The 14030-nt window shown below is 40.7% G+C and overlaps 1 protein-coding gene across 6 annotated transcripts in view; it reads left to right on the forward strand.

Annotated features, from left to right (window-relative positions):
* Positions 1-14030, forward strand: part of radil (Ras association and DIL domains) — a 146916-nt gene that overhangs the window by 101857 nt on the left and 31029 nt on the right. For all 6 annotated transcript variants that reach the window (XR_010977368.1, XR_010977369.1, XR_010977370.1 and 3 more), the window contains 3 exons: positions 7735-7907; positions 9901-10051; positions 11585-11775. Coding sequence is in view for 3 of the 6 variants with exons in the window: in XM_068055796.1 (XP_067911897.1) it covers positions 7735-7907; positions 9901-10051; positions 11585-11775 (515 nt within the window). In the remaining 3 variants the exon portion in view is untranslated. The remainder of the gene's footprint in view (positions 1-7734; positions 7908-9900; positions 10052-11584; positions 11776-14030) is intronic.

The following is a 14030-nucleotide window of genomic DNA, read 5'->3' on the forward strand; positions in this document are numbered from 1 at the left end:
CATTGATGAAGCAGCGGAAGATGGTTGGGCCGAGGACACTACCCTGAGGAACTCCTGCAGTGATATCCTGGGGCTGAGATGATTGGCCTCCAACAACCACAACCATCTTCCTTTGTGCTAGGTATGTCTCCAACCAGTGGCGAGTTTTCCCATTGATTCCCTTTGACTTCAGTTTGGCTAGGGCTCCTTGATGCCACACTTGGTCAAATGCTGCCGATATCCAGGGAAATCACTCTCACCTCACCTCTTGAGTTCAGCTTTTTTGTCCATGTTTGAACCAAGGCTGTAATGAGATCTGGAGCTGAGTGGCCCTGGCGAACCCAAACTGAGCATCGGTGAGCAGGTTCTTGCTATTTAAGTGGCACTTAATACTGCTGTCCACAACCCCTTCTTTCACTTTACTGATGATTGAGAGTAGACTGATGCAGTGGTAATTGGCCGGATTGGATTTGTCCTGCTTTCTTTGACCAGGTCATTCCACATTGTCGGGTAGATGCCAGTGTTGTAGCTGTACTGGAACAGCTTGGCTAGGGGAGCAGTTGTTCTTCAGTACGACAGCTGGGACGTTGGTAGGGCCCATAGCCTTTGCAGTCTCCAGTGCCTTCAGCTGTTTCTTGATATCACGTGGAGTGAATCGTATTGACTGAAGACTGGCATCTGTGATGCTGGGGACCTCAGGAGGAGGCCAAGATGGATCATCCACTTGGCAGTTCTGGCTGAAGATGGTTGTGAATGCTTCAGCCTTATCTTTTCCACCGATGTGCTGGGCTCCCCAATCATTGAGGATGGGGATATTTGAGGAGCCTCTTCCTCCGGTTAGTTGTTTAATTGTCCACCATCATTCACGACTGGATGTGGCAGGATTACAGAGTTTTGATCTGATCTATTGGTTGTGGGATCACTATTGAAGTCCCCCACCCAGAGTACATTCTGTGCCCTTGCCACCCTCATTGCTTCTTCCAAGTGTTGACAACATGGAGGGATACTGATTCATCAGCTGAGGGAAGGCTGAGGTGGTAATCAGTAGGATGTTTCCTTGCCCATGCTTAATCTGATGCCATGAGGCTTCATGGAGTCCGGAGTCAATGTTGAGGACTCCCAGGGCAACTCACTCTCGACCATATACCACTGTGCCCCCACTTCTGATGGGTCTATCCTGCCAGTGGGACAAGACATACCCAGGAGTGGTGATGTCTGGGACGTTGGATGTAAGGTACATTTCCATGAGTATGTCTACATCAGGCTGTTGCTTGACTAGTCTGTGGGACAGCTCTCCCAATTTTGGCACAAGCCCCCCAATGTTAGTAAGAAGGACTTTTCAGGGTTGACCAGGCTGGGTTTGCCATTGTCGTTTCTGGTGCCAAGGTCGATGCCGGGTGCTCCATCCAGTTTTATTCCTTTTCAACTTTTGAGCAGCGGTTTTGTACAACTGGATGGCTTGCTAGGCCATTTCAGAAGGCAGTTAAGAGTCAACCGCATTGCTGTGGGTCTGGAGTCACATGTAAGCCAGACCAGGTAAGGATGGCAGATTTCCTTCCTTAAAAGACATTAGTGAACCAGATGGGTTTTTAATGACAATCGATGGTAGTTTTATGGTCACCATTGCTGACTAATGAAAATCTGAAATTAAAAGCTAATTAATTGAATTTATTAATTAATTGAATTTAAATTTCACCAGCTGCCGTGGTGAGATTTGAACCTATATCCCCAGAGTATTAGCCTGGGCCTCTGGATTACTAGTACAGTCACATTACCACTATGCCATCGTTTCCCCACTGGAGAAGCTGGGGTTCTCTTTAGGGCAGAGAAAACTAAAAGGAGATTTGATAAGAATAATGAGAAACCTTTTCCAGTGGCAGTAGAGTCAGTAAGCAGAGGACACAGATTTATCACCAGTCACGGATTTAAGGTGATTGGCAAAAGAACCAGTGGTAACATGAGGAAACATTTTTTTTTAAACGGTACACTGTTGTGATCTAGAATGCACTGCCTGAAAGCGTGATGGAAGCTGATCAAATAGTAATTTTCAAAAGAGAATTGGATAAATGCTTGAAGGGAAAAATTTACAGGGCAATGGAGAAAGAAAGGTGAATGGGATAAATTAGATAGCTCTATCAAAGAGCCGGCACAGGCACGTTTGGCTGAATGACCTCCTTCTGTGCTATATCGTTCAATGATTCTACATTTGCCTGGATGTTCTGTGTGGGTTAACAGCTTCAGAAGTTTTACTGCTTTTATAAAAATGTCTCATTTAAAATATTAACTGGGTGATCACTGAATATTCATGTAGCATCTCTTTGTGTTGTCAGTCAAACAGTCCTACACCATATGTTGCAGTTGCTTAATTAATTCATCATTTTCTAAGCAAAAAAATTTAATGAATTCCTTCAGGAACAAATTTTAAAGCAGTTGCTAACTTCAATCTTTAAAAGGGAAATGGGATTTGAAAGTAACACTTGCCTTGTCAGGAACTGGACCAACCAAAGCAATATTGTGGTGACAATAGCAGGTCAGAGGCTGGGAATTCTGCGATGAGTAACTCACCTCCTGACTCCCCAAAGCCTGTCCACCATCTACAAGGCACAAGCCAGAAGTGTGATGGAATTCTCTCCACATGCCTGGATGAGTGCAGCTCCAACAATACTCCAGAAGCTCAACTCCATCCAGACCAAAGCAGCCCGCTTGATTGGCACCCCATCCACCAGCTTAAACATTCACTCCCTCCATCATGGGCGTACAGTGGCAGCAGTGTGTACCATTTACAAGATGCACTGCAGCAACTCACCACGCCTCCTTCGAGAGCACCTTCCAAGCCCATGAACTCTACCATCTAGAAGAAAAAGGGCAGTAAACACATGGGAACACCACCTGCAAATTCTCCTCTAAGCCACACACCATCCTGACTTGGAAATGTCACTGAGTCAAAAACCTGGAACTCCCTCCCCAACAGCACAGTCAGTATACCTGCAGCAGATGGACAACAGATGCAGCAGCAGCGGTTCAAGAAGGTGGCTCACCGCCACCTTCTCCAGGGCAATTAGGGATGGTCAACAAATGCTGGCCTTGCCAGCGACGCATACATCCCATGAAAGAATAAAAAATTAGTTGATTCAAGGCCCAAATCAGAATTGCAGTTCAGAATTTAAGATGATAGTACTGAGGGAGGCCTGAATTGCCCCTGGGCCCTATCTCATGGGCGAGATGTTAAATTGAGTTTCCATCTTTCTTTTCAATGTTAAACTACTTGAAGAAAGGTGGAGAATTCTTCCAGTGTCCTGACCAACATTCCGCCCTCAGCTAATGCCACCAACAACAGACTAACTGGGCATTCATCACATTGTTTATGGGCGTTTGCTGGTTAAAAAAAAAGGTTGACATAATATGAATTGCTCAGAGACATTTCAGTGTGGTAAGATGATATATATGTTTCTAACCACTCAACTTGCTTTGGTATGTACTTCATACCAAATTGAAAAGGAGAAAAGAAACATGAATTTGAATTTGGAACCCAAGTGCCCTGGGATTTGGGATGTTCTTCAGGGAAGTCTCCTTTACTACCTCAATTTTCTTACTTCCAGCATTGTGCTACCAGGCAATAATCCCACCACAACCTGTGGGTGTGAGTATTTCTAGTATAGAATGAATAAATGGGGAAATTATAAGTTTTTTTCATTTCGAAGATTATTATGACTTGGAATTCAACACAAGTGGCTAATGAGGCAGAGACTAGAATATTATTTAAAATGAAATTGGATAGATGTTTATAAAGGGAGAATATGGAAGGATATAAGGAATAGCAGGGAAATTGAATTTGATTAATAGCTTCCAGTTGAAATACTAGTAACTGCACAGGTGCCAAGAACTGAGTGGTTTTTTTTCTGTGCTATAGGGAAATACCTATATATGATGAAATCTGCATGCTGTATGTAATATATACATATATATATATATATATATATATATATATATAGATAGATATATATTATATATAGATAGATATATATTATATATATATATAGATATATATATTTTCAATAGAACAGGCAGGTCTTTCTATTGCTGTGCACACACCCACAGCACTGTAATCGCCCTACCCCAATCCAAAAGAAAATGTCCAGGAGAAACCATATAATGTTTTACAGATAATGCTTTATATTAGACATCAGGTCAAGACAACCTGTTCAAACCAAAAGTAAGACTGAGAAGTCATACGCTCCATGTGGCCAAACATTGCAGTGGCATCCTAGCAATTAGAGTTTATTGTGATTTTTACAGAAACTTGTGCAGAATTCACAGGCTAAAAATTTCATCTAATTTCCAAATGGTCAAAGTGTACACGGGTTGACCATATATTGACAGACTCTGATATAAATATTTCATTTCCACTGGGGCATAAAGGAAAAATTCTTAGTTAAATATAGTAATGGATTGGTAAATGATGCATCATGCCAAAGAATCATACCATTTGCTCCATATACTTCAGCAAGCGATATATAGCTATCCAACAATGTCGTACAAGAAGGCCAGTCGATATCATGTTTGGAAATGTTCAAAACTAGAATTAGTCAAAATAAAATTCTTTGGAGAGTTGTGAAAGAAAAATGCTTATTTACTTTCAAGGACTGAAACTTGGCATGCACAGCATCAGTAATTTATGAGTATTTAAACATCCATTGATTTTTGAACACATCAGAGCAATAGAGCATTCCAGTAGGTTAGGTTAATTTAGAAAATATTTAACTCTTTCAGTACTGAAAGAGATCTTTAAAATGTACACAAGCTTTCATTCATATAAATAGCTGTAACATTAATTTCAGGCACCCAGGTAGCTCAGTTAGTAAAACCCAATGTGGACTCAGCCATACAAACTAAGAAAGTTGCAGAATTGATGCTGTGTATTGTGTTCAGTGGATCTCAAATAATCATCATAATCGCCATGATGCATATGGCCTCAATGTCCCCCAGGGACAAGGGGGAGGAAGGGAAGGGTAGGAAAAATGAAATTGCCAGTGTTTCTGGTCTTTATTGGGAAGGGCATGCATGGGCATTAGTTCAGGACAGGATTGGTATCAGTTATGATCACTTCCAGATCTGTTGATATCTAGGTCCACTTTAGTAAAGTATCAGAGGACTGTCAGCAACAATATTACCTTGGAAGAGTCAGCAGAGGAGGTGAAAACTTGGAACAGAGGGAAATTACTTATGGAAAAGCACAGTAGTGGTCACGCTGTTAACTGTACTCTAATATAAGGTCCACAGAAGATGTAAAAGTTGACTGTTGAAATTATATGAAAAACATGGAAAATGCAAAAGAGGATATTGATGTGAAAAATGTTTTCAGCCCCTTTAGAAATCCCGGATTTATTTCAGCTTACAAATGTGTATTATATGGTGAGATACTAAAGCAGAATATGAATTAGAACCAAAATGCAATGAAATCCGCAAAACACACGAATGCATAAAGAGATGGACTGGTCCAGCTTGTACGCCAAAGCCTATGATGCAACGCTATCTTCGACTTCTATCTGAAACGGGTGCGAAGTTGGCGGAATGGCCAAGTTGCCAGTGCCATTGAGACTCAAACAATTTTCAATTTGGGCTTCATTTAAATACCACCGTTTGTGGGAGGGTGGGAAATCGGCCTGCTCCCACCCTAAACCACTAGCAGCAGACTGGCAGAATGTTCATGGATTCAGCAAGAATACCCTTGCTGCTCATGGCCACGCCCAAAAAAAAGCTGAAACACTTCCTGGGCTGTTTTTTAAACCATCTCACTTTAAGGACCACTGCTTAGGCCATTCAACATGTGGTACAAATGAACAGAGTACACACAATAAATGTGACTCTACTTGTGCATTTTGGAGGTACTGACAGGGAGCTCTGCCCACGTTTGATGCTGCATGACTAGCCTGGTGCCTTCCATTGCTGTTCCTCATATTCAAAAACAAATCGGCTAGATGGAAATTCCCAACGGAAAACAGATTGGACGTCATTTTGACTTTGTGTGATAGTGTAAAGCAGATGATAGCCAATCAGCAGCCCGTTTTACATTTCTCCCGATTTTCTATACCCATTTACTTTAATGGAATTAAAAAATCAGGAGATGTAAAACAGGCTGCCGGTTTACTGTCACCTGTTTTACAGTGTTCTGTGAAGTCAAAATCGATCCTATTGTACTTTGTGTGAGGGAGAATGAGAACCCCACCGATGACAAAATTCTCGAATACAGAACAACTAATCTCCAAAACCAATCCAGAAATTACTTCCTAGCTGCCATTGTGAATGTAGATGCCAGGTTCTCTGCTTCCTGCAGAATGTCATACCCCCCGGAGCCTGTTGCATATGGGTGAGAGGGAACAAAACAAATGATTGTAAATGGGGTACGGAATATCATTTTCATCTCACCAAAAAAAGGCAGCTTCTGCTGATCCAGAAATGACCAATGATCTCACCAATAAGATAATAAATACCTCTTTCAAAATAAATACCTCTTTTGTGAAGCTAATATCTGTACATTCTCAGTGACAATTATAAAGTAAAATGGGAGACTAAAGGAAAATGCTCAGTTCACGGTTCTGGGAATAAATGGGTTAACTCGTGACACAGTGATTCAGAGCAATGGCCTTTCTCAAATATTTCCTTTATACACATACAGAAAGGACATTGAACCAAAGTAAGTAACCAATTCAGCCTGGCTTTGGAGCACGAAATGTAATAGCTATAGCTCACTTAAACCTATATCCTAAGCTTCCAAATGAACTGCAGCAGTTATTTGATGATGCTCTTCATTCTCAAGCATTCTAGTCATTTAACAATTCGGTGGCGGGAAATAAAGAAAATCAAAACCTGAAATAAATGTAATATATTGGAATATTCATTGACTTGTCATTGTATTAAAGGACTGATAGCATTGATACTGGATTAAGGAAAGGTGCTGTCAGATGCCACTGCCTTATTTCCTGTGCAGGAAACAAAAGAAGAGTTCAGCAAAAGGGAATTTGTAACATCTCGGGTAATTTTCTCTAAGGCTATCCATATGCTGGATAGAAATATCACATACTTTATTTCCTGCTGAGATGTAAGATGATTCTACAGTTTCAGAATATAATGTATTTGCTAGCCTCAGACATTGATGAGCATGACTCGACTGAGAAATATTCTATAATAAGATTATTATATTATAAATATAATATATAATTTTATACCTTATAATTATAAATATTCTGTAATAATGGTCTGTGAGGCAGAATCAGATTGTTTGACACCACAGTCGGTAATGTAAAGACTTTTCCAAGCCTTGAAGAGAAAGCTTTGTTTCTTTTCCCATGCTAAGTTAGCCATTTTAAAGATGCGATCCTGTTTCCAATGCATACAAATGTCCTCAGACATGAACGAACCTGCGCTCAGTTAATATTGTTCAGACAGGTCTTAAAATTAACAGTGCGGAAAATGGAAAATGTCTCATGTACGCAATATAAGGTTGTTTCGTGAGGCTGCACAAGATGTAAATGCTCAAGACAATGTAACCAGATTTCTATATTGTATCTGCGCCCAGGTCATATTAGGCTGAATGTTGTCACTAGGGACCAAATGGAACAAATGTTCCATTTCCCAGCACTGCCATCCCTCACCTCAAAAGGCATTGTGGGCACAGAATAAACGATTAAAGAGGAGAAACTCCAGAGGTAGGAGTTGTGCTGGCCTACTTGATGACCTCTGTTTTCTGTTGTACAGGTGCAAGGCAAAGTTTCTTTCACTGGTCAAAAGGGGAGCAGATGCAAGCCAGTCTCCGCATGTTGCTGGAGTGGATACAAAACGTAGGAATGGGTAGCATCGCAGATGAATTTTTTTTCAAATTCACTAGTGCTGTAAGACTTCTGACTGTCCCAACATCTTGTCTCATAAAGGTAATGGCTTCTCATTTAGCACATTTACTCTTGTAGTTATAGTTCCCACCACATAATAACAGATCAGGGTGGCCTACAACAATTCAACCTACAATTTTTTAAGGAGGGTATTTCAATATACAAGTAGCAAGGCAGTTAAATGAAAGATTGTATAACAGGTGAGTGAATGTAACAGGACCTATAACTATAACCTATAACATTATACCAGCCATTACATATAGTGGGCAAATTGTGTTTGCACATACCCATCCTCAATAAAAGGTGGGGGCTGTACCAACAAATATGGTGTTTTCCTTCCTCCATATTTATTCAAAGTGTTATAGGAATCTACAGCATTGTAATATTTGTACGAGAATGAGCTTCTCTAACCATATAAGCAGGGAGAGGGGACATGCCCATATAGTTGGTACTCACACATGTTACTGTGTAAACCCATCTGACATCGGTCAACTAGTAGGGGTTTGAGGAAAATTCAAGAGCACCACGAGTCCACTGCTGTTTAATGGTAAAAAATGGTGAGTGATCACAAACCCCTGTTGTATTAATACTATGCAATGAGAGAGGGGGACATAAGAGGATTGATTGCATTTTGATAAATGATGAATGTGAAGGGAAGGGAGTTTGCATTTTCTTACAGGAAGAGGTACCAGTTATTCACATTATTCCTACTCAGTAAGCATGTAAGGTTGTTTATCAGACTAGTGGAAGGTATACAGTGGTGTTCCCAGGGGTCAGTAGTAGGACAACTGCTTTTCTAGATCTATATTAATGACTTAGACTTGGGTGTACAGGGCACAATTTCAAAATTTGCAGATGACACAAAACTTGGAAGTATTGTGAACTGTGAGGAAGATAGTAATAGACTTCAAGAGGACATAGGCTGGTGAAATGGACAGACACGTGGCAAATGCAATTTAATGCAGAGAAGTCTGAAAGTGATACATTTTGGTAGGAAGAATGAGGAGAGGCAATATAAACGAAAGGGTACAATTTTAAAGGGAGTGCAGGAACAGAGAGACTTTGGGGTATATATGCACAAATCATTGAAGGTGGCAGGGCAGGTTGAGAAAGTGATTAAAAGGACACACGGGATCCTGGGCTTTATAAACAGAGGCATAGAGTATAAAAGCAAGGAAGTTCTGGTGAACCTTTATAAAACACTAATTCGGCCTCAGCTTGAGGATTAGATCCAATTCTGGGCATTGCACTTTACGAAGCATGTGAAAGATTTATAGAGGGTGCAGAAAAGATTTACGAAAATGGTTCCAGGGATGAAGGACTTTTCAGTTATGTGGATAGATTAGAAAAACTGGAGTTGTTCTCCTTAGAGAAGAGAAAGTTGAGAGGAGATTTGATAGCGGTGTTCAAAATCATGAGGGGTCTGAACAGAGTAGATAGAGAGAAACTGTTAGCAATGGGAGAAGGGTCAAGAACCAGAGGACAGGGATTTAAAGTGATTGGCAAAAGAACCAAAGGTGACATGAGGAAGAACCTTTTATACGCAGTGAGTGGTTATGATCTGGAATGCACTGCCTGAGAGTGTGGTGGAGGCAGTTTCAATCATGGCTTTCAAAAGGGAACTAGATAACCACATGAAGGGAAAAACATTGCAGGATTACGTGGAAACGGCCGGGAGTGGGACTAACTAAGTTGGTCTTGCAGAGAGCTGGCATGGACATGACAGGCTGAATAGCCTCTTTCTGTGCTGTAACCATTCTCTAACCCTACGTTTATGGCTTCTCAGTTGGAACTGTCTGCTTGTAACATCTTTTATAAGTACATAATCCTGAAATGAGCATTTTGATGCCTGCAAAGATATCTTTACACATTTCCACCCACAACATTGCTTTAATACACAATGTTGCTGAGGGATGTCACTAGGTATTATTATAATTGCTATCAGTGCTACTACTAAAGTAACCACTGTGCAACCTCCCCAACCCCAAGAGCAATCTCTCTGTGTTGATTTATGCCTTCTCATGTTTTGTTACAGTCCAGCTGGAATTGCCTCAAGAGAGAATTTCATGCCCTAAACCCACCTCAACTTCTTCACATACTAACACACTACCAACTAGCACCTGGAGTGGGCCCCATTGCAGCATGGCAGCCAAATGCTGAAGGGAGTGAAACAACATATAAAACAGGTGAGGGCAGAGTTCCCAGCGAAAAGGGACAGGTGCAACGCTGCAAATTTGAAACAGAATTTTTGCAGAGGCATCTGTTTTTAAAAGAATGGAAGATAAAATGACATTATTATAAGACTTGTATTTTTTGCAGTAGTTCAAGATTATACAATGCTTCCACTGAAAGGAATACGTGCCTGTAAATAAATTTTAAAAGCCTATAAAAAATAAACATGCTTGTGTTAAGTTTTATTGAAAACGCAATGTTTGAAACAGGCTCAGAGAATAATAACACAATACATATATGAGATAAGGGGCTGAATTTTACTGACCCCCCAACATTGGGGGTCATGGCGGGGGTGGCCTGAAAATGCCTCCGGTAGAGGGCCGCCACACACCCTGATGCCGGGAAGGCCCAGCCTGATATTGCCGGTGGCGGCCCTCCCTATCATTCGGCGATGGGAGCCCTATTTAAATATTTAAATTAATTAACATCAATGCATTAATTACCGTAACACTCCCACTGTCTGTCCCGGTGCGATCTTCGTGACGCTGGCTGGCACTCCCGCGCTTTCAGGTCCCTGTCCAGGGAGCTGAGGCAGAACACTGGTTGGGAACAGGGAGGAGGTAAGTTTCTCAGTGCGGGAGTGGGGGTGGTGTGGGGGAGGCGGGGAGCGGAGTCCAAGTAATATCATTGGTGTAGGGTTTTGTGGGAAAGGTTATAGTTTAAAGTTTATGCACTTTGCGGGGGTGGGTGGGTGTGGGGGAAGGTCAAGTGGACAAGGTAAGTGATTTGGGGGGCAGAGGCCAAGTAATTGATGTAATTGTTATTGGGGTGGGAGGGGGCAGAATAAATGAATTTAATTTTTTTATTACACATTTCTGGAAATATTTACGTTTATCTGTCGGTCTCGAAGCCCTTTAATAATGGCAACAGCACCTGTGCACAGGCAGCTGATGCCATTGCTGGGACGGATAGCCAGCCCCCTCTATGGCATTGGGGGGAGGGGGGTGCGGGGGCAGGCTGGGGGGGTTCCTCCCTGGCTATTTAAATGAGCCACCGTGCTTAATACCACAGTGGCTGTGCGATGTGTGGCCCGCTTGTTGCCCGCTGCCAAGATTGGCGGTGGGAGCATAAATTTCAGCCCAAGAAATTTCAGTAATTTAACTTGCCCGATAGTAGAGCCATTTTACAATAAGTAGTTGTTAGTAATGATCTTCAGTATTATTATATACTGATGAATAGCAGTTTGCTTAAGGCTTGTTTAATGACTACTCTACGTAGGGTGTTTTAATCATAGTCTGTGAAATAGATCAGTACTTCTATTAGTAGGTGTTGACTGATTTTTCTTCAGCTTGGCACAGCCACATTGGAATATTTCCCAAACTTGGCCAGGTTGTTCCAGCATAATCAGAAGGAGGTCAACAAAAAATGGATCAAATTTCCTGGGCAAAAGAGCATACCTTCCACAATCTGCAGATCGGGAGAACAAAGCAAAGTTTTATTGTATCCTCTGTGTGCAACAAAGCTCCCATATATTTTCTATTTCACAGAGGACATTCTGTTGAGTTTTGATAAATATCCACCAATAGTGCTGCCCACCAGTAACTTTAAGGTGGATCTGGAAGCAGAGACCATAGATGACAACATGTACAGACATCTACTGTATATACGTCACTTCCTTTGGAGCCTACGCACCAAATTCCAGCCAACCAATGGATATTCCACAACTGGGGAATTACAGGTAAAGGAAGTTATTACTTTTCAGTCCAAAAGGCACTGCACGCTGCAAGCTGGCAAAATCAGGAGCAAGAATTTGTCTTAAATTTCCATAAATTCTCCAAATGAATTTTGCCAGATTATGCGGGGCACAGCAATGGTGACATCATTTTCCACTTCATTCTGACACTGTAATGTAAATCTGGAGAGTGCCTAAGTTGCTTCAAAATTGGACTGAGATACCCTGAAATCTCTTGCCATTTTGGTTCGACACCACATGGAGTGTAATCCAGTGAGTGTCAAACTGAGTCTCCTATGGATGTGCTGTGCACTTTGTAAACCTATCTGCAAATAATTTAAAATGTCTCAACGAAACCAATCCATATTCCAGCATCTTCACTGTCTAAACATTGAAAATCTAACTGCTGGGAGAGGCGCTCTGTGCATGCATGAGCTTTCTCCTGGGCAACAGAGTTAGAATTTCAGCTGAAGTGATTTATGGCTTTAGCCCCTTATAGGGACTAAACCATATCAGGTGTACATCCCTATGAATCTCCTTTAATTAAGTTCAAACCAGACAAATCCTTATAGACACTTATTTGGGTCCAAAGAACTGAACTAGCCTTCCCTCAAAGAAAGAAAACTAACAAATCTTTCAGACAGCCTATTTTTGAATAATTATGGCTAAGTCATAAATATCCCAGATATTTTTAGGGTCTGGGAAACTCTCTTCAATACGTATCACTCCAATTAAAGAGACACAGAGAGGGGCTTCTTGTAGTTGTATACAGAATACTACATGAGATGATTTATTAACTTATATATTTATTAAAGAATTGAACATGCGATACACTTTATGTGGATAGGTATATCACAATATCAAAGATTACTAAAAGATGTAACACATAATCTTATTTCTAAAATAGAATCCAAAAGTCTAACCTTGATATCGTTACAGCAAAATGTCTTAGAATATCCATTAAAATTTAAAGTAAACTTTTACCTTAAATTCCCTGAGTAAGCCGTAGGTTGAGAAGCATTGATGAGGAATTCAATACTTCTAGTTTTTTGCTTCAAAAACCCTCATGTTTATACTGTTTCTAAACTATCATCTGACCTTTTAGTATGTAGATGTAATCTTTCTGTGTGCGTTTTCCTGCTTTTAAGATCCATATACGGTAATATCATTAGCTACCATCCCCACAAAATGTTTTTGCTGGAATTCCCCTGCTCTTGACGTTGTGAGCATTTATCTGGTCAAAGTGTTTATAATTGGGTTTAATAGACATCTGTTCCTGTAAGTACTATTCCATTTTATTATTTTATTATCTATAATTGTGTTTTATGTACCTTTAACCCTTCTTTTGGGTCAATCTGTCTACATAACCAACACTATCAACTAATTAAGTTTCTTGCTACCTCTTACTGATGTCACTCAGGATGTGTCAATGTGTGTTTACCCTCCAATGCCCTGGACAACAGAAGCGCTGAAATGAATTTTCCAACTTAAAAGGTGTTTCTGGTGCACATTCTATTGTAACGAAGACCTTGAGATTTTTAACTCTACCTTCTTAAAGGGGAATTTCAGTGAGTCTTGAAAACTGATCATTTATTCAATCTTTAATTCTAAAAGGTATAATTAACTATATAAAATTCTACTTAATTAAGCCTATTATAACTATGTTTCATCACACGGCCAGCCAGTATAAACAGGTTTGAAACCAAACGCTAGCTTTGGGTCTCAGACTGATAACGACAGCTAAATTCATCCTGTTATTTATGTTGCAAAACCTGCATCAAATCTCATTACAGTACTCACTTATGCAGAGCCCATTAGCCTTACATGGAACAACGCACAGCGTAATAGTATGCTCCCAGACCTTGTCACTTCTCTAATTGAACATTGCAAGCTTATGCATCCTACAGTTAAATTGTGCTGCCAACAGAAATGGATTTATTTTCCTTGTGTGAATAACTGAAATTCAGACAAATTAAAATAATGGCTAAGAAAAGACTAGTAGAGGAGAACATAGCTCATTTCCCCATATTAATTTGGCAAAATGAGATTGTACTTTTGGCAGGAACAAATTTTGAAGAAATAATGGCAAGAAAATGATACAGGCTCACTTTACTCAAAGGCCTTGGAGACCATGTCGAACCTCGACAGTCTGGGGAACGGTAGTGTAGTGGTAATGTTACTAGACTAGTAATCCAGAGGCCCGGACTAATGCTCCAGAGACACGAGTTCGAAGCCCACCAGGGCAGCAGCTGGAATTTAAA

This window comes from Heterodontus francisci, chromosome 24 (genome assembly GCF_036365525.1).
Source record: "Heterodontus francisci isolate sHetFra1 chromosome 24, sHetFra1.hap1, whole genome shotgun sequence".
NCBI classification, from domain to species: Eukaryota; Metazoa; Chordata; class Chondrichthyes; order Heterodontiformes; family Heterodontidae; genus Heterodontus; species Heterodontus francisci.